General features: G+C 49.0%; 7 protein-coding genes across 7 annotated transcripts; 5 read left to right on the forward strand and 2 right to left on the reverse strand.

The window, feature by feature from the left end:
- The first annotated feature begins 41 nt into the window (after positions 1 to 41).
- On the forward strand, positions 42 to 920 carry FOBCDRAFT_211067 (DASH complex subunit Dad1-domain-containing protein). The gene is made up of 3 exons (XM_059609323.1): positions 42 to 223; positions 278 to 340; positions 395 to 920. The coding sequence occupies exons 1-3, from the start codon at positions 128 to 130 to the stop codon at positions 548 to 550; spliced, it is 315 nt and encodes a 104-aa protein (XP_059463813.1). The 5' UTR covers positions 42 to 127; the 3' UTR covers positions 551 to 920.
- Positions 921 to 1572: 652 nt separating this feature from the next.
- On the reverse strand, positions 1573 to 5282 carry FOBCDRAFT_255390 (uncharacterized protein; the record flags this gene model as incomplete). The annotated part of the gene is made up of 11 exons (XM_059611165.1): positions 1573 to 2300; positions 2356 to 2540; positions 2572 to 2719; positions 2774 to 3163; positions 3227 to 3291; positions 3338 to 3795; positions 3855 to 4240; positions 4376 to 4869; positions 4926 to 4973; positions 5045 to 5110; positions 5174 to 5282. 11 exons carry the CDS (start codon positions 5280 to 5282, stop codon positions 1641 to 1643), a joined length of 3009 nt encoding a protein of 1002 aa, XP_059463814.1. The 3' UTR covers positions 1573 to 1640.
- Positions 5283 to 5733: 451 nt separating this feature from the next.
- Positions 5734 to 9585, reverse strand: FOBCDRAFT_211073 (replication factor RFC1 C terminal domain-containing protein). Its single transcript, XM_059609324.1, has 5 exons — positions 9330 to 9585; positions 9225 to 9276; positions 9129 to 9173; positions 6452 to 9076; positions 5734 to 6400 (listed from the first exon to the last, which is right to left on the reverse strand). Exons 1-5 carry the CDS (start codon positions 9427 to 9429, stop codon positions 6079 to 6081), a joined length of 3144 nt encoding a protein of 1047 aa, XP_059463815.1. The 5' UTR covers positions 9430 to 9585; the 3' UTR covers positions 5734 to 6078.
- A 151-nt stretch (positions 9586 to 9736) lies between these two features.
- On the forward strand, positions 9737 to 10811 carry FOBCDRAFT_211075 (mitochondrial 54S ribosomal protein YmL47). The gene is made up of 3 exons (XM_031181478.3): positions 9737 to 10194; positions 10247 to 10388; positions 10439 to 10811. Exons 1-3 carry the CDS (start codon positions 9763 to 9765, stop codon positions 10621 to 10623), a joined length of 759 nt encoding a protein of 252 aa, XP_031042246.2. The 5' UTR covers positions 9737 to 9762; the 3' UTR covers positions 10624 to 10811.
- Positions 10812 to 10960: 149 nt separating this feature from the next.
- On the forward strand, positions 10961 to 12459 carry FOBCDRAFT_211077 (P-loop containing nucleoside triphosphate hydrolase protein). Its single transcript, XM_031181479.3, has 3 exons — positions 10961 to 11111; positions 11168 to 11790; positions 11853 to 12459. Exons 1-3 carry the CDS (start codon positions 11025 to 11027, stop codon positions 12199 to 12201), a joined length of 1059 nt encoding a protein of 352 aa, XP_031042247.2. The 5' UTR covers positions 10961 to 11024; the 3' UTR covers positions 12202 to 12459.
- Positions 12460 to 15523: 3064 nt separating this feature from the next.
- FOBCDRAFT_211082 (uncharacterized protein) lies at positions 15524 to 18700 on the forward strand. The gene is made up of 6 exons (XM_031181480.3): positions 15524 to 16042; positions 16103 to 16126; positions 16275 to 16301; positions 16359 to 17521; positions 17574 to 18239; positions 18296 to 18700. Exons 1-6 carry the CDS (start codon positions 15826 to 15828, stop codon positions 18356 to 18358), a joined length of 2160 nt encoding a protein of 719 aa, XP_031042248.2. The 5' UTR covers positions 15524 to 15825; the 3' UTR covers positions 18359 to 18700.
- Positions 18701 to 20402: 1702 nt separating this feature from the next.
- Positions 20403 to 22787, forward strand: FOBCDRAFT_194789 (Metallo-peptidase family M12-domain-containing protein; the record flags this gene model as incomplete). Its single annotated transcript, XM_031181482.2, has 2 exons — positions 20403 to 20469; positions 20533 to 22787. 2 exons carry the CDS (start codon positions 20403 to 20405, stop codon positions 22785 to 22787), a joined length of 2322 nt encoding a protein of 773 aa, XP_031042250.2.
- Between the last annotated feature and the right edge of the window lie 135 nt (positions 22788 to 22922).

The raw sequence follows: 22922 nt of genomic DNA on the forward strand, positions 1-22922 counted from the left end.
TTAGAATAAATACCCACTGCAAAGTAAAGTAAACAACCCCGCCAAAACTTCCTCACGCTGGCGCAACGCGTTGAAACCAACGACAGCCTTCCACAGCCTTCAAAGGACACACAGAAATACATTCGTTATGGCCTCCCACTCAAGGTCAGCATCCGCGATGGGCGGTCACGAGAAGACGTACTTCGAGCAGCAGCGTGAGGCTCTGATTGGCGAGATCGCAATGGCACGTTACGTCTCCCGTAGTCAATAGCGTTCATGCTAACATTATACTGTCCAGAGCTTTGAGCACGTCTTGGCCAATATCAACAAGTTGAACCGATCTCTCGAGGCAGTCACTGCTGTATGAACAACAGTCTTTTTCAAGAGGTCCAAGCTAATAGAAATGGATGCACAGGTCGGCAACGAATTCTCCTCGGTCGAGGCACTATGGTCGCAGTTCGAGAACGTCATGGACAAAGATGGCAAGGCTGAAGGCGAGACGGAACAGGCTGATCAGACGGAGCATCATGAAGAAGAAGGCGATACTACAGTGAAGCACGAGGGGGCGTGATGGGAGCTTTGGAACGCTGTTTATGATACCCTGCGGATAACGAATTAATGACCGAGTAATACAAGATCTCAAGGCAAATAATCACAAAGGATCGTTGGTGATGATATAACTAAGCATAGTTATTTCACATCAAGAGACTTTAGCACGCGTCACTTCACCAGGAGCAATATTTACAACGAATCAGTCTTGACTGTCTGATTCTAACCTGTCTGGTTCTGGTATCTACTCTTCACCAAGACATCCTCTCAAATCCAGAGTCTAGCAATCTGTACCAGAGCCGGTTTAACAATCTTGATCTAATTTCTTCAGCTCAGGGCAGCAACCATTGACCAACAGTTAGACACTTCCAAAAAAAAAAAAAAAAAAAAAACACCAACAAATCAAACAAGCAATCCTCATCTTCGTCCTTCCATCGGTGCTCGGTATCCTGTAGGACTCTTCTGGGGTTTTGGGACGCTTAATGCCCTCTCATCTCAACATCGTGGCTGGTAGGAACAAAAGTTCATATGATAGTAATTGGTAGGTGTTGTCTCAACTCTTTGCAAGTGGATGGGGCGTTTGGTCCATATCGTCGTAGGTCAGTCTCGTAGACAAACATCGCAAAGGGAAAAGCAAGTATAAAAGCAAACCAAAGGCAAAGCCAATAGCGCGCGCGCTCATCGCTGCGTCAAGTCGTGTTTGGGCGTATGCCCATCGTGGGTATCATGGTATGTATCATCATAATAGTCTTGCACTTCATGGCAAAAGCAATAGGTAAAAAGGGAGATAGCTAGGTATCTGTGGGCGCTAAATAGCTGCACCAAGTTGTTTATGTAGGGTTGTTAAATCTTGGTTTCCAATGTAGAGCCAGCTGTCGAGATATCGTGTGACTTCTGGAGATGTTGTGGTAAGTAAGCAAGTAGTTTAAAGAGAGCCTCAAATAAACAGGGGATCTTCCTGTCAGATGGGCTCTCTGCAGTAGATGTCTTTCTTTCTTTCTTTCTTTCTTTCTTTCTTTCTTTCTTTCTTTCTTTCTTTCTTTCTTTCTTTCTTTCTTTCTTTTTTTCACCTTTTCTCTGCTTTGTCGTCTCCCATTTCTGTTGGTAGGAGATCAAAAGAACTCGTTGGCTGGATCAACGGTCTTATCGACATGGTTACCAGCGATTTCATGATAATCGCGACCATAGTGAGCAGCCACCACGGATTCGGGGCTCTCAGGATCCGCAGACTCACACCCCTCATACTTGCGGTACGTGATTTCCTCTTCCTGCTGCGTTTTTCGGATGAGATCGACGGCGTGTTGCAGGTTGTCAATGGGCTCATGGCCACAATCTTCGGCATAACGGAGAATTTGCCCCCTCAACCTCTCGTACTCTTCATCCAAGTACTCGCACATTTGAAAGGCGGCGGTCGCCTCGCGATTGATTTTGACCGCAAGGCGCCGGCCCTTGACGATGTGTCTTTCCACAGATCGGTAGATCTTGAGGCGTCGGCGACGAGCTGCCTCCTCGCTCTCTTCCTCTTGTTGCTTCAGCTTCTGCTGCTGGTTGTGCTTGTGTATGCAGGCTACTGCATCTGCTCGATCCCACTCGTCGAGGATGATTTCGTATCGGGACATAGCCGGTTGCATCTGAGAGGTGTATTTGTTCTTTGCCAGGGAATCTATGTGAATACATTCCTGGATACGGTCGCATTCGGTGAGAACCCTTCGTGGCTTACAGCCCTGAATGACGGGCGCTTCTGGGTGCGCGAGGGCGGCTTTGACTTCAGCCTGGAGTTTCATATTAGCATCAAAGACTAAAAGACAGAAAGGGAAATATACTTACACGACTTGGCTTGTAATTCATGGCAGACAATGCTCCATCACTCCCGGCAGTTGAAGGAGCTGGTTGGTACAGCTGTTCTGCTTTGTCGTTACGAATCATCCCGCCGTTCGAGGTCAACTCGGCAACTTCATCTCGCCAAGTGACTACAGCTCTAGGATCGCGAGCAGCTATGCGATTTAGTAAGTCTATGAGAGAGAGCAGCATGTGTCAACTTACCAATCAATTGCTCAAGGCTTTCGTTCCGGACGTTCTGAAGGGTTGTGAAAAATCCGCCAAGCCTCTCTATCTCGAGCTCCTTCATCAAAGCCTCCGTGGCTGGTTGTCCCGGAGTAAAGTCCTCTGGGAGTTCCTCCTCCTCAAATCCCTGTAATTCGGATACCATGTCATCAGTGGCGGCGTAGTACTATTCGCCGTCCACTGATTCTTGGTAATACAATCCCTCAGGGACGAATCTGTCCGAGCTTCTGGCTCTTGTCAGGATCAACTCAGTTTGGTCACTGGCATCGTCAGTCTGCTCAACCTTTGGTTCTGGGGTCTTCTGCCCCTCGCACCTAAGGTTAGTGTTCTGATGCTCGATACTCGGGATAACTTGAGAGTTGTTCGTGGCGGCGACCAAAGATTCATTGAAGGCGACTTTATGGGGCGGGAGCTCAAAGTCCTCCTTCATCTCTCGCAGCAATCGCTGTTCGTCCAACTCTTTCGGTTCGTCTGCGGCGATCGATTTCGTTTCATCGACGTTTGGTCCAAGCAGCCCTACGCTACGAATTCGATCAACAACTGCAAGAGAACTTCGGTGGCGGGCATATGCCTACAGCTGACAGTCAGACGTCTGATCTCGGTGATGTCCTAGCCAATACCACAGCAAACTTACCTCTTCAACAGTCTCGACCTCTGCAGGGTCTCCTCCGTGCTGCCAGGTCCGTGGTGGGTGAACGTCTAGGAGCTGTTAGTTTGTACGAGAAAAAGACTTGTGGAAACTTACCGTTGGTTGTATCACGCTCGACTGGTTCTTTGCCTGATCGGCCAACTTCTTGCGCAACTTGATTCTGGTTGGCGTCACCACGAGTATCTTGGTTCATGGTTCGGTCAGATCGAGTCTTGATTTCAACAAGCTGCGCCTGTTTGTTCTCCATGTGAACTGCCTTAGCAACCAGAGCGTCTTTGCTAGTGGGTTCATTGCGCACTTGTTGGTTGTGGCCTTGGTCGTGAGAATATAAGGCCGGAGCCATTGCAGGCCGAGGGAGGAGATTTTGGTCCATCGAAACATCAAACTTTGACGGATATGACTGGAGGCTTGGAGTCTTTGGGGAAACAGGGGTCTTGTGAACCATTTCCTGCGTGGCAGTGTTGAGGTCGCCAGAGAACTCTCGAATAAGCTGGCCCATTTCGTTTTGCCCAACTGGAAGCTTCCAATCAAGGCCCTTGAATGTTCTATCCTGCCTGTAAAACTGTTGTTAGTGTTCTCGACCGCGCTGAATACATCTGCAAAGAATACTTACTCGACAATTTGATTGGCAAGTTGCGCATCACTCTGGCTGAGATCTTGCGAGGAGGATTGGGAATGGCTCTTGGTAGAAGACTCCGACTTGGTCTTTCCAATCAGCAATGTTCTCAATCGAGGAGATAGTCGGCCCTTGCGTTTCAACTTTCTGGTCCCATCACTCTTGGCTTTTGCTTCTTCATCAGACCCGTCGCTGCCCATGAACATACTCAAGACAGATCTCAATGAAAATTTTGACGACGATTTACTCGTGAGATCTTTGTTGTTTATCTGTTCTTGCCCAGGGTTCTCGTCCTGTAGAACATTCTCCTCCTGTCGAGCAGTCTCCTCCTGTCGAGCATTCTCTTCCGGTCGAGCATTCTCTTCCGGTCGAACATCCTTTTCCTATTTAGTAATGTATGTCCGTAGATCAATGCGCTCTCGCTCAGCCTTCTCTCTCTGTAGAGTAATATCTTTCTGTAGAGTAACAAAGTATTCTCTTTGAGATGTAAGAAGCTCGTAACGTGTCATTGAGGCTACACAGCCATCTGATGTGTTGTCGCTTTCTTCTTGAGAAGGATATTCGTCTTCAGTGTTGTTTGAGTTTCCACTGCTGAGATGCGTTGATGGGTTGGATGTACAGTTTCGCCCGCCGATCGCGGTGCTTTCATCGTTGGTAGCGGCATCGCGGGCGTTTCCTTCAGAGACGCCCTGAAGGTTAGCTTGCTGGATTATAGTTGTGCATGTTGTCAAAACAGACACGTCGTCGCCGTCCGTCTGACGACTAGTAGAGCACTGATGGTTCTCGCCAACAGGCTTTCGTGATGAAGTGTTGGCAGATACGAGGTCGGCTTGTGTCTCCCTACTTTCACCGACTTCGGTGATAGGATCAAGCTGATGTGGGACGTGAATGTCACCCGGAGCGGACTTTGCTCGCTTATGAAGCTTGTTTCCTGACTTTGTATCGAATATTTTTGCCCAGGATAGTTTCTTGTTCTTTCGTTCTGGGCCGGTGTCGTTCGCGTTGCGTCGTTCTAGAAGGGCAAAGGTTAGTTGAGCAAATAGGTAAACAAAGTACTCAGTTCCATACCATCGGCGCCCGCCTCGGACTTTTTCTTTTCATTCGCAGAGAATACATCTTGAAATGCCAGTTAGTACATGATCTAGTATATTCCTGATATGCTTTGACGGGGTGGGTATGAAGCTCACTTTTCAGCTCAGCTTTACTCTTCTTGACAAAGTCACGGAATTTGACTTCTTGCGGCGAAGAAGGTCCTACCATAATATCAGTATGATGCTCTCGACGTGATAGAAGACAACATATTGGTATCGACTTACTGGTAGAAGTACGGGCGTAGATGCCGTCGTCATATCGGTGCCTAGCTAGGAAGCTCGCGATCCATTTGCTGCTCCCAAGAGCAGCAGGGTAGGATGCAGAGCCCTGCATCGTGAAAGATGTTTGGGAGAAATGCAGTGGGTGAAGATGATGACAACAAGGTAGGTTGAAGAGACTTGGTTACTGTAGTGAGATGAAGTGTTGATGTTAGGGTGTTGAGATGATGTTATAGTATTGAGTGAGGGTGAAGAAGTTGAGTGTGATGAAGAGAAGAGAAGAAAACAGACGGAGGGAACAGAAGATATATATGATGGAGCGGGAAGCGCTTGTTTAGAAACAATGAGCATGAATCATTCTAGCTGCTACTGCTGTCCCTGGCAGCTGGCAGCAACTGGCAAGCAAAGTGGGAATAGGGTCATGGGCGGTTCGCACTGGCGGGTGGCAGCTTCAGTGCCACTGCCAGGGGCAACAGGGCCGATCTTCCTACAGAATCTCCTGTATTCACACAGTACATGCAGCTCCATAGTCCTATATGAAAACAATAGATATTATACAAGCACTAGAAATTTTCAGTTGATCATGCGATAATGCCCATCTACAATGAACAGTGTTGCTTGGGACACTGCAGCTGGCAGTAACTTTGTTTGATCAAATTCCTGAGACTTCAGAGTCTATCCAGAGATCAAAGTATGGCTACTCTTTATCAGAGTGTCTAAATCCTATTTCTCAGTTATTACTAGAAATCTATAATACAACGAGGGCTGGCTCGTTACCGTTGACTCCGTTTTCCCGATCTCGCCTCCATACTAAACACCAACTGAGTGTGATATGCCTCTAGCTTACTTACAATGAACCACATCCGAACATTATCTGTTATACTAATGCTACGTAAAAACTCGGCCGTCATTTACTTCTTCCCCTTAGCCTTGGCACTGGTAGCCTTGGCCTTGGGTCGCCCTCGCTTAGGTTTGTCCTCGTCTTCTTCTTCGTCGTCGGCAGCAGCCTTGGTCGCCTTCTTGGTGACCTTCTTGGCTTTCGGTTTTTTGATATACTTGTCCTTCTTAAAATCGATTTCGTCATCTTCTTCGTCGACTTCGGGTGCCTCGACTGCCTCGGCATCATCATCTTCGACAGCTTCCTCAAGATCAGGAACCTCCTTGGGTTGAGCCTTGGGAGCGACGACATTGCTGGCCTTCATGAAGGGAACTGGGTGGCTCATTGCATTGTATCTAGAGAGCTCGTTAGTTGCATGTCGGAGCATGGGTTAATGGTCAACCTACGTTCGGGTGAAAGCAGCTTTGGTCTTGGTCTCAATCTTGACGTGTTCCTCGTCCATCGGTCCGACACCGAGTTCCTGAACAGCATCGAAATCTTCACGAGTCAAGTAGTAACTGTCCATCAGATCAATGACCTCTGGCACTGCCTCGTTGCCCTGCTTTTGTAGACGATCTACAAGCTGCGTCCAAAGGATAGGAAGGTACTGCTGGCGAATCTCGTTATGATCGCCAGAAGATCTGAGGCGCATGTGAGAGTGAACCTCTCGAATCGATCTGCCCAACCTTCCGTACTTGCTATTGTTGCCCAACCACGACGTGAAGTTGGAGCCCATGAGCTGGCCTGCTATAAAGCTGGCGGGGCGGACAGTACTAAACACAGCATGTGTGGGCATCAAGCTCCAATGTTGCTGAGGTCCGTGAATCATGCGATCGACAAGGTCTCCGTCGCTGATGCTCTCTGCTGCATTATCGAACAGTTCGAGAGCTTTGAGCTTGAGCTCGCGTTGGTTATACCCCTTTCCATTCAAGGCCATAGGTTTTGTTCGGAGATAGTTCTCTTGTATCATAAGATAGCTGAACTCGTGGTCGTTGAAATAGAGCTCAATCTTGTCATTGAGTGTTGATTTGCTTGCGGGGGTGAACAATCCACCTGCCAGCATCTTTTGACAGATGTCCCATGGTTTAAGGATGACGTGCTTTTCCCAAGCCTTAGACATGGCCTTGCTCTGGTCGAAGTCCATACTTGTCTGGTCTAGTTTCGCCGTGGAAATCATATTGATGATCTGTCGAATATCTTTGTTGCTTCCCTCGATGAGAGCATCTACCACAGAAGGAGGAAGCTTGAGCCCTTCTCTATGGCAAATAGTCATGACGCGAGATCGAACTTGGTCCACCGTTGGGCGATTGAATCGGATGTCGAAAGCTACATGGTCGAAAGGCTTCATCTTGGGCAGTCTTCGCTCGTTACAGATGAGTATCAGGGGAACCTGTGTCTTTTTGCAGAACTTTGCCAATGCACCAACACCGCCTCGATCGCCCGCAGACATACCGTCAACCTCATCCATGATGAGAACAATCTTCTTCTTGGTTGCATCCACATCTTTGCCATCGCCAGCAAAGTACCCGAGAAGCGACGTATTGTTCATCACATCGCTCACTCCGTTTTCGACGAGCTTCTTGCTTCGAGTATCACTTGCGTTGCTCTCCAAAACGTCATATCCCTCCAGCTTCGCAGCTAGGTGAGCAGCCGTTGTCTTGCCGATTCCAGGGGGTCCAGAGATGATGATGGCGCGCTCGCCACCCATCCCGTCAGCACCTCTTCTTTGAAAGTTGTATTTCTTGTGTTTTGGCCAGTTTCTGAGCCAGTTTTGGATCTTTTCGACTTGGGCCTTATTGCCACAAATATGACCGAGCTGTGTGGGCGCATACTTTGAAGTCAGTAACTGAACGGGGGGTGCCGCAGCAGCCTTCACAGGAGGGCCTCCAGCAGCGGCCGCTTTTTTGGCGGCCTTCGCAGCCTCTGCCTTTCGAGCCTTCTCTTCGGCCTCCATCTCTGCAACTTGTTTCTTGACTTTGTCTTCTTCGGCCTTTTTCTTCTCCTGGGCCTTCTGGGCCCCTTTGCCGCCACCTCCAAATGCAGGAAGTTTGCGGATCAGTTCGAAAAGTCCGTTCTCGTCAATTGTCTTGATTCCGATAGACTTAATCTTTGCCAGCTTACTTGGCCCAGCGTCTTCTCCCAAAACCACAAAGCTTGTCTTGCTGCTTGGCTGACCGACAACTTTACCACCATACCTCTTGACAAGAGCTTGCCCCTCATCACGACTGATGGTCTGCAAAACACCCGTGAAGACAAAACTAAGACCAGTCAAGCATTCATCCGCACCTTCAGGAAGGTCAGCTGCACCTGCAGCTGGCTGAGCAGATGCATTACCGCCTCCGAATGCGTTCTTTCGCCAATCAAACTTGGCATTGGCATCTTTGGGCGGTGGTGTAGGGGCACGAACGGTAGCAACACTGTCGAGAATATCCTTGATCTCATCATCTTCAGGCTCGTCATTCTTCTTTCTTGGAGCCCGAGGTTTGGCTGCAGCTTTAGGTTTGGCTGTAGCCGCTTTCTTGCGTGGAGCCTCTTCTTCAGACTCTTCTGAGTCTTCGGATAAAGATTTTCGCTTTCTGCCTTTTGCTGCAGGCTTGACTTCTTCTTCCTTCTCTTCCTTCTTGACGGCGGATGGGCGGCCTCGGGTCGCTATTCGCTTTGGCTTAGGAAGTTCCTCATCCTCGGATTCGTCCTCCTCGTAGTCGTCATTCTTGCGCTTACTTCCACCCTTGGCATCAGCTGCAAAGATATCTTCGTCGTCTTCGTCTCCGTCATCCATGTAAGCATCAGAATCCTGATCGGCATTGTGGCGTGAGTAAGAGGTTGTTGATTTTCGTGTGGCAGGGGCTTTGCCATTCTTCGCTGGTGCTGCGGGCTTCGAAGCAGTAGGTTTTCCTCGGGGACTTGATCGAACGGGAATATCAGGCTTTGCAGCAGGCTTTTTGGGTGTTGCTGAACTTGTAGGCTTGCTGTTCTTTGCGGAAGCGAAGTAATCATCAGCAGAAATAGCCACGCCCTTAGTTTCCTCCTCCCTGTAAAAAGTCAATCAGAGGGCAATTGACAAGACAGAAGTCAAAGACAAACTTGGATTTTCTCTTTGGTGCGGGTTTAGTGGTAGGCTTTTGCACTCTACTTGGGATCAGCTTGGTTGTAATAACAAGTGGAAGGAAAACAACTTACTCTGGTGCTTCATCTTCGTCATCGTCGCTATCTTCAACGACCTTTCTTCCCTCTGAACTTATATTAGTACCGTTGTAAGTCCAAGAGTAGTATCGTTTGGCTTACTTGTGCGCTTGCTCTTGGCCAGCTCCTCAGCTCTTCTTGGGGCAGGTTTTGGGGCGCCACCACCCTTGGGTCCAAAGAAAGACCGGATATCAGAAGGCATTTTTGGCGATCTCGCTTTTTTCTCTTCTTGTTTTACTTGTGATTGAAGAAGTGCATCGACCGTTTTAATGGCATGCGCCAATGTTGCCTGGGTGAGGATTGGTAACGTGAATCCCAGGCAATCAAGGAGCAGCCTAGAAGTCCGAGTCTAGTGACGTGCACGGTAGCTCCTATCAAACGCGAAGCTGACGCGAGGTCCGTGACTGCGAGCTAAAGTGGTTCCAGGTTGTGAGCCTTGAAATTTAGGCCTCAATATCAGCCCACCTTCGGCATCGGGAAGATTTTCTGGAGCTCCGTTGTTCGAGGCAGCTTCAAGTCAACTCCGGTCGCCGCCATGAAGATCGCTAACACCTCGGCATTGCTCAATGCCTTCCAGGGATTGAGGTTATGTGCCTCTTCGCCTCTGCGACAACTTCACGCCCCTCTTTGGCAATCTTCGAAGACCCTTGATGCGATTCGACGACCTCAAAATGTCCGAGCCTTTTCGACGACCCCCTCAATGTTGGGCAACTGGCTTGAGCCAAACCTGAACCGAAAGAAGAAGATGGCAAAGGGACGACCTCGTGTGGCTACAGGTGGTTCGACCAAGGGTACGACAGTGATTTGGGGCGACTATGGTCTGCGAATGACGGATCACCACCGAAGAATCAGCGCCAAGCAATTGAAGATGGCCGAGGACACCATTAAAGTGCGACTTCGAGGTCAAAAATACCGATTGTATAAGCGAAAGAACTGTAACGTCGGTGTATATGTCAGCGGTAACGATGTAAGGATGGCCCTCCCGGACTTGGGTGGAACATCGGCTTATGGCTTTACAGATGCGTATGGGTAAGGGTAAAGGTTCCTTCGATCACTGGGCAACCCGAATGGCTGTTAGCCAGATACTGTTCGAAATCCGAGGACGACTTCACGAGCAAGTTGTGAGAGATGCTTTCCGTTTGGCTGGTAACAAGCTGCCTGGTGAATATCTTACAACCTTATTTATTGAGCACAACTAATCACAATCTCAGGTCAATGGGAATTCGTTAAGAAGGGAGAGCCTCCCATGGTTGGAATCACCAAGTTGGACGGCGTGACTCTAGAAGAGTTGAAAAGACCTCGACGGCACATTGCTCCCGTTGAACTGCTGGAGGCTTCGTCGCCTACAACTGAGACTCTGGTCGGGAGCACTTCTGAAGCTTCCCGCAACCCCTAGAGATTTAGACTGATGAGACAATGCCATGTACATTATAGAGGTGTAGATCTGTTGTTGTAACTTGTATGAATACCAAATTCTGGATCTACTAATTCTGGAAATAAACAAAATGAGATTTATATTCAATGGTCTTACAACGGCATAGAACCGACGATAAAGTTCATCTTTTCTTGGCGACCATAAATGCTTTTCCTTGTCGAAACAATTTTAATTCGTGCAATACCTATCCTATCGCTCGTTGCCTGCTGAACGGATGTCGGTCACACTTGGATGCTGTGCACGGTCCACTTCATTTTCAAGACATCATCCACTCTGCCACTTTACGCGACAACGCGTCTTCCACCATTTCCCAAAAAGCTGTCTCGACACAATTCTCATCTCCAGACCAAGCAGCTTCCACGATGGCACTTATTGTTGACAAGCACCGACCTCGGTCTCTTGAGACCCTCACATACCATAATGAGTTGTCAGATCGTCTTCGCTCTCTTGTAAGTCAATAAGCCTGGCCTGGATGAGCAGCATTGTTGACTAGTATCACTTTCAGGCCCAGAGCGGTGACTTTCCTCACTTACTTGTGTACGGACCTTCAGGTGCTGGAAAGAAAACCCGAATCGTCGCTACGCTGAAGGAGCTCTATGGACCAGGTGTGGAGAAGATCAAAATCGATGCTCGAGTATTCCAGACGACTAGCAATCGCAAGCTCGAGTTCAACATTGTCGCCTCCGTCTATCACCTCGAAATCACACCATCCGACGTTGGAAACTACGACAGAGTTGTTGTTCAGGACCTTCTTAAAGAGGTTGCGCAAACGCAACAGGTGGATCAATCAGCGAAGCAAAAGTTCAAAGTCGTGGTCATCAACGAAGCGGACCACCTGACGAGAGATGCACAAGCAGCTCTGCGACGAACGATGGAAAAGTACTCGCCCAACCTACGACTAATCCTCTTGGCGAATTCGACTGCCAATATTATTGCTCCGATTCGCTCAAGAACTCTACTGGTCAGAGTAGCGGCCCCAACGCACGAGGAAATATGTGATGTGCTAGCCGTATCGGCGAAGAAAGAGGGCTGGCCCGTTGTGGAGGGTCTTCACAAGCGAATAGCGGAGGAGAGTGGACGAAACCTTCGACGAGCTCTCTTGATGTACGAAGCCGTCCATGCACAAAAGTACGTTTCCCCTAACGAAGTTGATGGCTGTGGCGTGAAGTAAAGACTAACCTAATTGATAGTGAGAAAGTCACTGATAGCACAGTCATCCCACCGGCAGATTGGGAGGCCCTTATCGGCCAGATCGCAAAGGAGATCCTGGAAGAACACTCGCCAGCCAGGATCCTGCAGGTGCGGTCAAAGCTTTACGACCTCTTGACACACTGCATCCCCCCCACTACTATCCTCAAGACCTTGGCGTTCAAGCTGATTGCCCTCATTGACGATGGATTGAAGGGCGAGGTTATTCAGTGGGCGGCTTTCTATGAGCATCGTATCAAGACCGGAACCAAGGTTATATTCCATCTGGAAGCTTTCGTGGCGAAGTTCATGAGAATTGTCGAGATGTATTTGATGAGTATGGATATGTAATTATACTAGAGGATATTCGGCGTTTAGGAAGGTTGATGTAGCAAAATCTACGGAACTCGACGGTACGTGCGTGTCGATGCTTCACTCTATCTCACTACCAGTCATAACTCTTGTAATGTACTGCATGATATAAGCTGGTAAAGGAGAATCATGGTCATATTGTGAAGTGACTGAACAAGAGATATTGGCTCTAAAGAGTACACACGGGTCTCGTTAAACGTCAAACTTGAAACACCTTACTATAGAAACATACCGTGGAGCCCCGGGCCCGATACGGAGGGTCATGATGAAGCGGGGGATGAGGATGGGGAAACGGAACCTTGTTTAGATACCGTGTGCCTGGCTAGAACGCATGGAGAAATGGAAGGAGTATTATTGGCTATATGGTATTTCCTACAAGTTGGAGAGCATCACTGATACTGACAAACTTACCATGCTAAGTCCGTTGTTGGTCTACTATAGAGATGCCTGTTTGGTAAGTTATTATATCTTTTATTTCAGTTTCTTTAGCGGCCAGGATGAGAAGAGATCTGTAAAACTTAAGCCAGCTAGTTTACTACGAATATGGGAGTAATCGATATCCTCTTCAGTAACTTTAGTGAAAAACAAAAGTTTACCGTGTGATGCCGCATTCACCACTGAGAATAACCGCGGGAACTCATGAGGAAGACCGGCTGGATGAGAGGAGGAGCCAGATCTGACCTCCGTAGTGTGTGCGTGAACTGTCTTTCCAACGAGTGCAAGTTCAGGATACTGCATGGGAAAGGAAAGGCGGTCATGGCAAACGGACAAGTTCCATTCGTTGATTGCATCACTTTATGACAATATCTCGGTCGAGTCCCGAAGATACGGCCAGCCGGCAACATTCTAGATCTAAAGCGTGGCTGGAATTACGGGCGAAGCCACAATCTTGGGGGTTCAGTGGCTTCGGCTATGAGATGCACGTCGAACCGACCGTTGGGGCACAGATCAACATGGGGACAGGGATTGACTTGAAAGATTGACACGAGGATACCAATTGGGGACGGTCATCATGATGGGCGATCTTGCGGGAAGCTAGCGGCGACACGGAGAATCGCTTTAGCCTTTATTTTTCGTTACAGAATCTATGAAATTAGTGATCTTTGAGACACATGTTGTACACATGTTGATAAATGCAGTAGCACGTAGAACAATGTCCTCGTCTCCAAATTTGTGTTATATATGTTCGAGTCACTTTGGTACACAATCTTCAATACCGTACCAAAGGTGCTGCATCAGAAATATGTAAAAAACATTCTCCAAAAGAGGGAAGTATAGAGTACATACAATATTCTCTACAAAGACCCGCAGAGGGACAACGGAAATGTCCTAACAAACTCAACTTTGTTGAGGGAACTCACAGGGAATTAGACCCTGAATGTTTAGCCATGAAGGGGCGAAGTCGGAGGCTAAGATAGGCCAATCAAGTTGTACAAATCTTGACCCCGAATGCGGGGGGCGTGTGAGGGGCATCTGCAGCTGCCACGCTGCAACAATGTGGGGTCAAATTGAAGCCCATTAAAACCGATTGCCTCGAAACGGCAATAAGAGCACAACCAGTAGATAAGGAAACACGCCGTATATCCTGTTGCAGACGTTACTGCTGGAAGTGTCGCCAGTTGGGAGCCAGAGCACTGAACCCTCCGAACAGGGTACTCATCGTGGTAGCGATCTCGGCTCGCTGTCGACAGACAGGGTCAGTGTTGTCCTGCATTGGCGAAATGCAACGCCTTAACCGGGTTCCACTATATTGCCGGCCTCCCAAAACTCCACCTCCTTCGTGACTACGATCAATCACATAACACGTTTTGGCTATCGGTACTCTTCTGTGTGCGGCCCCATAGCGGCTCCGTCATTTTGGATCAAGGAGAGGCAAGAAAACTTCAGGAACTCAATCCTAAATGACAAAAAGACTTAGGTAAACTTAGGTGAGGCTTAACTAACCTTTAGACTAATTATTTTTGACACCTAAACTTAGGGTCTGAAGTTTTCTTGCTCCCTGAGGTGGATGCATCTCTTCCCAAGGCTGTTCAATCATACTTCCTGAGTAATGTTCTGTAATATCTCAATCATAGTAGCCGGAATGTTACTCTGGCGGTGATGACACACCTAATTGTGCATGCTTTGGCTCTCTGTCTGCTGGCTGACATCACCGGTTCTGTTTAAGAAATAATCTTCTGTTGACCTTGAAGCATTTGTTTATCCGGCTGCCGCAGATAGTTCGGCAAGCTAGCTAGTACAGGGATTTGATGACGCCAATTCTTGATAGGTGGATATGCCAATGCATCGTCGAGGATATCAAATTCGAAGTCATGTTACTATGCAGCATGAGCCTCCAGTAATGAGAGCTGAGAAGGTATCAATGCTAGTAGAAACTCTAGTATCTCATTACCTATTATCTCAAGTATATTTCTCTTAATTTAATTCATCACCAACAACAGAGTGCGACATGTCAATGATTATGGCTGCCTACCTAGGTAACGTCCAGTGGAAGCCTGAAGAAGATACGGCCATCCTTAATTATCGGGGGCAGTGCTACGTAATTACGGCATGTATCATTCAACCAAGTCGAAGTGAACTTTATCTGCGCTGTGTTTCCAGTAGAGAATGACAAGAAAAACCAGCATAGGCCAGACAGCATGGTAATAAAGTAGATGGTAGCATTCAGGCCATCGTGTTATAAGGAAGACAAAAGCAGAAAAGCTAGTGAAACCAATAATGCATTCTTTCTCGGGCGTAGGGCTTCGGGCTAGAACCGATGCGGTCTGATATGGATGAATGGCCGGGAGGATAATAGGATACATGGCGCGGCAAAAGAGTATCAAATGTAGCGGCCACAGTCCACAAGTTCTTGTATGTATATCACATTGGCATTTTTGTAATGCCGACGTCAAGTCGCATCTTATTTCCAAGGCTCATATTGCTGACGGGCAGATGCCGTGTTTAGGATATTGGCCACTCTGAATGCCGAGAATTCAAGTGTGAATCTTTGGTGACGATCAATAACGACTATCAAACTTTCAGGTTGTATGCACTATTACAGAATTTCCAGCGGATGTGAGTCGCTAACTCGCTACTGGTTATTCGGGACTTGAGGTGGCTCGGGGGAAAGGATCACGGCAAGACCCCCCCGGTTCGCCGGCCGCAGCTCGGGTTTGGTGCCAACACCACTGAGACTGATCCCAGTTGGTGCAGGTACCAGTGACAAGTCACAACAGCCGGCCGGGCCTTCCAATGATGATGGACCCATTTGCCATAAAGAAAGCTCCCCCCCGCAAGCAGGACCTCATCAAACCTTTGGATCCGTCTCAACTATTTCTCCAGCTCCTCCCCCTACTCTAAATCCAACTAAACACTTCCTCTCTACTTTACTCTTCATTGTCTTCTCCAACCTCTCCTCCAATTCAGGTACCTACAACTCAACTGCGCGATCTCTGTATCTCGATAGAACAGCAACACCGAAAGCTGTGAGTCCTGCAAGTACAAGCAGTTCTGACAAGCTACACGGTCACGCTACCCCGCCATCAACGTCGCACCTGCAGGCGCAACGCTCAACGAAGAAAAAAAAAACTATTTTGAAATCAACCCCCAGCGACAGACACAATGGCAACCGCCGTCGAGCAACCCCAAATGCCCCAGGAGCTCAGGACTTCGGCTCCCGAGTCTCTCCCCAAGAGTGCCATCCCAGCCGCCGTCGCTTCTCCTGTTCCCGCTCCTGCAGCCACCGAAACTGTCTCATTGAGAGCTGAGGAGGCTCCCGCTCCCGCTCAAGAGACAAAGGCTCCTGTAGTCGCTGAGGCTCATCTCGTTGATACCTACCGTAAGTTTGCGCAACCAACTTTACCTGTCGTTGGAGCTGCATCGCTAACTTTCAGCTTAGACCCTCCTCAGCGCATGTTTGCTAGTATGTCAATTGCGCCCCTTTGTTTTCTATTGAGGCAAAATTACTCGCCGCAGTGTCTCCCGCTAGACCCTGCTGTGTGGTTCTTTGCTTATTCTTGACTCCATCGTGCTCCGTTTACCTGGCTCATACTAACCTTGCAACCCGGCAGAGCATCCCCACCGGCCCCACCTTGCCAGTAAGTGATCCCGGCTTCCGCACCGGAGCCTCAACATGAGCTGACCCACTCTCATAGACCTCGAAGAATACAAGCGACTTTACAAGGAATCCATCACTCAACCCGAGAAGTTCTGGGCTGAGCGCGCACGCGAGCTCATCTCCTGGGACCGCGACTTCCAGACCACCCGAAGTGGTTCTCTTCTCAATGCTGATGTCTCCTACTTCAACGAGGGCCGCCTGAATGCCTCATACAACTGTGTCGACCGTCATGCTTTTAAGGACCCCGATCGTGTTGCCATCATTTATGAGGCCGACGAGCCCACCGAGGGTCGCAATGTCACCTACGGAGAGCTCCTCCGAGAGGTCTCTCGTACCGCCTGGGTTCTCAAGCAGATGGGTGTCCGCAAGGGCGATACCGTTGCTATCTACCTTCCCATGATTCCCGAGGCCATCATCGCTCTCATGGCCTGTGTCCGTATTGGTGCCGTGCACTCCGTTATCTTTGCTGGTTTCTCTTCCGACTCTCTCCGCGACCGTGTTGTCGACGCCGGCTGCAAGGTTGTCATCACAACTGATGAAGGCAAGCGAGGTGGCAAGTTGATTGGCACGAAGAAGATTGTTGATGACGCTCTCAAGCAGTGCCCTGCTGTTGAGAACGTCCTTGTCTACAAGCGTACTGGCTCAGAAATTCCCTGGACCAGCGGCCGTGACTTCTGGTGGCATGAGGAGGTTGAAAAGTGGCCCAACTACTTCCCTCCCGAGCCTGTCGCTTCCGAGGACCCTCTATTCCTCCTTTATACCTCCGGCTCCACTGGCAAGCCTAAGGGTGTCCTGCATACAACCGCCGGGTACCTCCTCGGCGCTGCTATGACCGGCAAGTATGTCTTTGACATCCACGAGGGCGATAGATACTTCTGTGGTGGTGATGTCGGCTGGATTACCGGTCACACCTATGTCGTTTATGCTCCTCTTATGCTCGGTGTATCCACAGTTGTATTCGAGGGTACACCTGCCTACCCCAACTTTTCGCGATACTGGGACATCATCGAGAGACACAACGTTACTCAGTTCTACGTTGCCCCCACCGCTTTGAGACTGCTGAAGCGTGCCGGTGACGAGCATGTTCGTGGCAAGTTCGCTCACCTTCGCGTACTGGGCTCGGTCGGCGAACCTATCGCCGCCGAGATCTGGAAGTGGTATTTCGAAGTTATTGGAAAGGAGGAGTGCCACATTGTTGATGTAAGTTTTTCATAGGCATCGGTTTGGTGGCCGCCGCTAACATTGATCATAGACTTACTGGCAAACCGAGTCTGGTTCTCATGTTCTCACGCCCTTGGCTGGAATTACACCAACCAAGCCAGGCAGTTGTTCTTTGCCCTTCTTTGGGGTTGAGCCCGCTCTCATCGATCCTGTTTCCGGCGAAGAGATTCACGGAAACGACGTCGAGGGTGTACTGACCTTTAAGCAGTCCTGGCCTAGCATGGCTCGCACCGTCTGGGGAGCCCATAACCGGTACAGAGAGACTTACCTTGATGTCTACAAGGGTTATTACTTCACTGGAGACGGAGCTGCTAGAGATCACGAGGGCTTCTACTGGATTCGGGGTCGCGTTGACGACGTCGTCAATGTCAGCGGCCACCGATTGTCCACTGCTGAGATCGAGGCTGCTCTGTTGGAGCACCACTCTGTTGCTGACGCAGCTGTCGTCGGCATCGCTGATGAGCTTACTGGCCAAGCTGTGAATGCCTTTGTTGATCTCAAAGAGGGCGTTGAATCAAGTGATGCTCTGCGCAAGGAGCTTATTGTCCAAGTGCGCAAGAGCATTGGTCCTTTCGCTGCTCCCAAGGCGGTGTACGTCGTGCCTGACATGCCCAAGACACGAAGTGGCAAGATTATGCGACGAGTATTGAGGAAGATTGTTGCTGGTGAGGAGGACCAGCTCGGAGACATTACTACTGTAAGTCATCTCCTTCAATTACCTCAAGTGGCATTTGTAGCTAACATAACACACAGCTTTCTGATCCTTCTGTTGTTGAGAAGATTATCAAGGCTGTTCACGATGCCAAGCGCAAGTGAGGTCAGTGACAAAAAGGGTTATAAAGACATGATGCATATTATCTAGTGGAGTTATATACCATGGATACAAGGCAAGCGGGAAAGGAATAGTTTGCCGACAACGGAAGCGGCCTGGAATCAGATTCCCGCTCGGTGTTTGGGGTTGATGTTGGATTCAGCCACGACCTGGAAGAGGATCTTGATGGCTTAAGAACCATTTTTATGAGGTTGATTTATGAGCATTGCGGTCTAATTTTTCTCACATGTTTTTTAAGCTAGCAAGGCAAAAAGAAAGTCCAATAATGAAACATTGGTTAAGACATCAATGACGTCCGTGGTGCAGGGTAGTGGTGTCAAAGAACCTAACTGCAACCACAACAAGTGATTGATGTCAAAACAAGGTTCTGCACGAACCTGTCTTCGAATGGCTGGATGTTTCCTTTTGTTAAGTTTGACTTGGAGGAGATTTGGATGAAGAAAAACAGCCTATTACGCCAGCTTCCAAAGGACGCGTGGACACAGATCGCTTTGAAGTGGGATATCAAGTGGGATGAAGCTGAAGAGCAAACGGTCACGATAATTTTTAACGACGTTCCAAGATTTAAGCTTCAGGGGAGGTCTAGAACGAGAAAGGACTTGAACGGTTTTCACAGTTGCAGAGATATCAACCAGCTCCACGAGCCAAAGGCGCCAATAGATGGTCCCACTGGAGTGCCAAGGGTGATGAAGTCGTCATCGTTTTTGAGGGCTGCTGGTGTGTGAGTTGCAAGGGTGGGATAGTTTGAGAGTAGGTAATTTTTATTTCCCGCTGACTGGAGGCTGCGTAAAGTTGAGGGGCCGACTTGATTCTTTGGCTCGTATACCTAAGGTATTTAAAGAGCAATGATGTAAATGAGTTCCCGATGACATCGTGACATCGTTGTAAAACAAGCCTTTTCAGCCACGGCGTTTGATAAGAAATTTTGGGACAGCGCGATAAAGTAGCAACAACGTGGCAGCAGAGTCTATCGTTTATCTGGGTAATAAAGTGTGTCATCAACACCTTTTATGTCCGATAAATATCAAACTCGTCAATGCCAAGAAACTTGAAGATGTAAATGACTAGCAGCGGGGAAGATTAGTCTAGTCTAGGATTGTAAATGGTTGGATGAAAAGATACGAGGGCGGAAACATATTGACCTCGGTCGGATGCACCGGTGAGGCTTTGGGAGGCCGCCTGTAATCAGATGGACTGCACTATTAATCGGAGTTGAGCTGTATGCTGAATACAAGGGTTATCGATTTCTGTTGCCAAGCCTCGAAGATGGATCTGTCAACATCCGTTAACACTGAGTTTCATAACAACTCTGAGATGAGATTCACGGCAAAGTTGACAGTTGCTAGTCTAGTAATGGCTGACAGGCGTGACGCTTGTTGTTAGGGAGGCTATGCAGTGGGAGAACCGCGCGGCCTTTGGCTCGTGATTCGCTGGCCAAGAGACTTGGTTGTCCCTCCAGCATCCACACCCCAGCCCTCGGGAACCTTGGATCCCTTGGCGTAAGAGGTTAAAGCCAACGGCGTTGGAAGGATCTAACCTGACCTAACAGCCAACAGGCTCTAAGCACCCTCCGCCACACTCTGTTTTGCCTTTCCAACTCCCTACAATCGGACTGGAGTGAGCTGAAATATCCATCCCGTACCTTAGTTCCATGTACTGTATTATTCAGATCTCATGCTGATCATGCTACACGATTAACCGTTTCGAAATATTTTCTTCTTCTCCTCCTCCTCCTCCTCCTCCTTGTGTATCTATCCTTCTTGTTCTACCTCGAGATACTTGGACTCTGACTTCTTTCTCCACATTCTCCTTTGACGTTCCTAATAAGTTCCGTCATACTTCCGACTCTATTTTCGGCCGCTCCGTCTGACGATCTTCGTCTCACCTTGATTACTTCTCATCTTACAACATCCGTTCCCCTCAACTCGACTGTTTCTTCTGTGTTACTGTATGGCCTTGCAGTGATATCTCTCTCAATCGGCGCGTCGCCATTTCTCTCCCAGGACCGTTCGAGGTCCGATAAACACCATGGTATCATTGCGGTCGATTGCGACCGCTATTGCGGGTGTGGCTTTGTTCTTTGAAACCTCACTAGGTATGTTCAACACTCGAAATTTGCCTCATAGTCCGGGGCAGTCTTCTAACATCCTCGGAATAGCGAGCTCAGTTAAGCGCAACGCCGTTAACTATATATCTTTCATCGATGAGCCTGTAATCAACACACCATCACACCGTATACGCGCCGACTCGCACTTTGATCTCCTATTCTCACTACACAATGGACAACAAAAGATCCGCCTCAAGCTTGAACCGAACCACGACATTCTGCACGAGAACTTCGCTATTACTCACATTGGCGCCGACGGTGCCGTGCGATCTGTCGAGACAGTAAACCGGGAGGACGAAAAAGTATTCAAGGGACATGTGTTTATTCAGCGAGTCGGACGGGAAGGTTGGACAAATGCTGGCTGGGCAAGGATAACGATGCATCGCGATGGAAAGGAACCTGTTTTTGAGGGCACTCTGCGGATCGACGGCAACCATCACCATATCCATACCGGCACCAACTACCAGCAAGTTCGACATGAAGATGACCCTATTCTGTCAGCATCAGAGGCTCGGGATGATGTTATGGTTGTCTGGCGGGACTCGGATATCATGTCTTTTAATCCTACTGAGCTCAAGAGGCGTGGGGCTTCGGCTGCACTCTGTGACTCTGACACATTGGGTTTCAACAGCAAGTTTCATGAGCTCCAAGACTTTGACACATTTGGCGCGGCAAACACCAAATCCCTTTTCGGTCGCCAATCTATCGACACAGGCACAGGGAACGACGGTTCGAGTGTTGACCTCGAGTCTACAATTGGTTCTGTGAACGGCTGTCCAACTAGCAGAAGGGTTGCCCTTCTAGGAATCGCAACTGACTGTGGATACACTTCCACATTTAACTCTACTGAAGCTTTGAGGAAGAATGTCATAAGGATGGTCAATGATGCCTCCGAAGTTTACGAAAAGAGCTTCAACATTACGCTGGGTATCCAGAACCTCACCATCAGTGACGGATCATGCCCCGGAAGCCCATCGGATACAGCTCCTTGGAACCAGAAGTGTTCCAACAGCGTCGACTTGTCCGATCGCCTTAACTTGTTTTCCGCCTGGCGCGGTCAGAATGAGGACAGCAACGCCTACTGGACTCTTCTGAGCACTTGCAACACCGACTCTGCTGTTGGCCTTGCATGGCTGGGTCAGCTCTGCCGCCCCGGGGCCTCAGCCAACTCCAACACTGGAGGTCGTAACGAGACAGTTGCTGGAGCCAATGTGGTTGTCAAGACTTCGGCAGAATGGCAGGTATTTGCTCACGAGACAGGGCATACTTTCGGTGCCGTCCATGATTGCACTTCTCAGACTTGTCCAGTCTCGTCCGATGCGCAGTCGTGCTGCCCCTTGAGCAAGAGTTCGTGTGATGCTCAGGGTGACTTCATCATGAACCCATCTTCAAGGGAGGGAATCAGTGAATTCTCTCCTTGCACCATTGGAAACATCTGCTCAGGTTTCAGACGTAATGTTAATACGGAATGCCTCACTGATAACAGAAACGTCAAGACCATCTCGGGCCAGCAGTGCGGTAATGGAATCGTCGAAGAAGGCGAAGATTGCGACTGCGGCGGTGAGGCCAGCTGTGGCGATAATCCTTGCTGTGATGCAAAGACTTGCAAATTCAAGGGCCAGGCTGAGTGCGATAACTCGAACGAAGAGTGCTGCACGGATAAATGCAAGTTCGCATCTTCAGGTACTGTTTGTCGATCGAGCACAGGCCCTTGTGATCCCGAGGAGAAGTGCACAGGAAGCAGCGCGACATGCCCCAAGGACAAACACAGCGACGATGGCACAGACTGTGGTGATAGCCTCCAGTGCGCATCTGGTCAGTGTACATCGCGAGATGAGCAGTGCCGAGCAAACTATCAAAATACGACATCCTCCAGTGTGAAGGCTTGTACCAACAGCTGTCTTTTGTCTTGCCAGGCATCAGGCGATGGCTTCTGTACGCAACGAAACCAAAACTTCCTCGATGGTACACCTTGCGGCGGCGGCGGCCGATGTCAGAATGGTAGCTGCGAGGGCGCTTCGACGTGGAAGGAGATTGAGAACTGGTTCAAGAACAACAAGAATATTGCCATCCCCGTGGGTTGCGTTCTTGCTGCACTCCTCCTCTTGTCCATCTCTTGCTGCTGCTTCAGCTGTATTAAGCGACGCATAGCTCGCCGCAGGGCAGCCAAACAACCAGCCATGGGCGCGTGGCCAGGATATCCTCGGGGCCCTGTTCCAAACCAACAAGGCCCCTATATGTACGCCCCAATTGATAACAACAACGGCTGGCAGCAACAGAGGACGCGCAGTATGAGATATGCTTAGACTTTTTTTTTTCTTTCTTCTTTTTGATACAAAGGGGCGGATTTTACATGTCCGATACAGCATTTGCCGGCGTTTTCTTTCTGGGCACATTGGTTTGAACATTGTATCGCTTTCTTGTAGTCTTTTTTGTACGGA

The sequence above is a fragment of the Fusarium oxysporum genome, chromosome I (genome assembly GCF_013085055.1).
Source record: "Fusarium oxysporum Fo47 chromosome I, complete sequence".
Taxonomy (NCBI): Eukaryota; Fungi; Ascomycota; class Sordariomycetes; order Hypocreales; family Nectriaceae; genus Fusarium; species Fusarium oxysporum.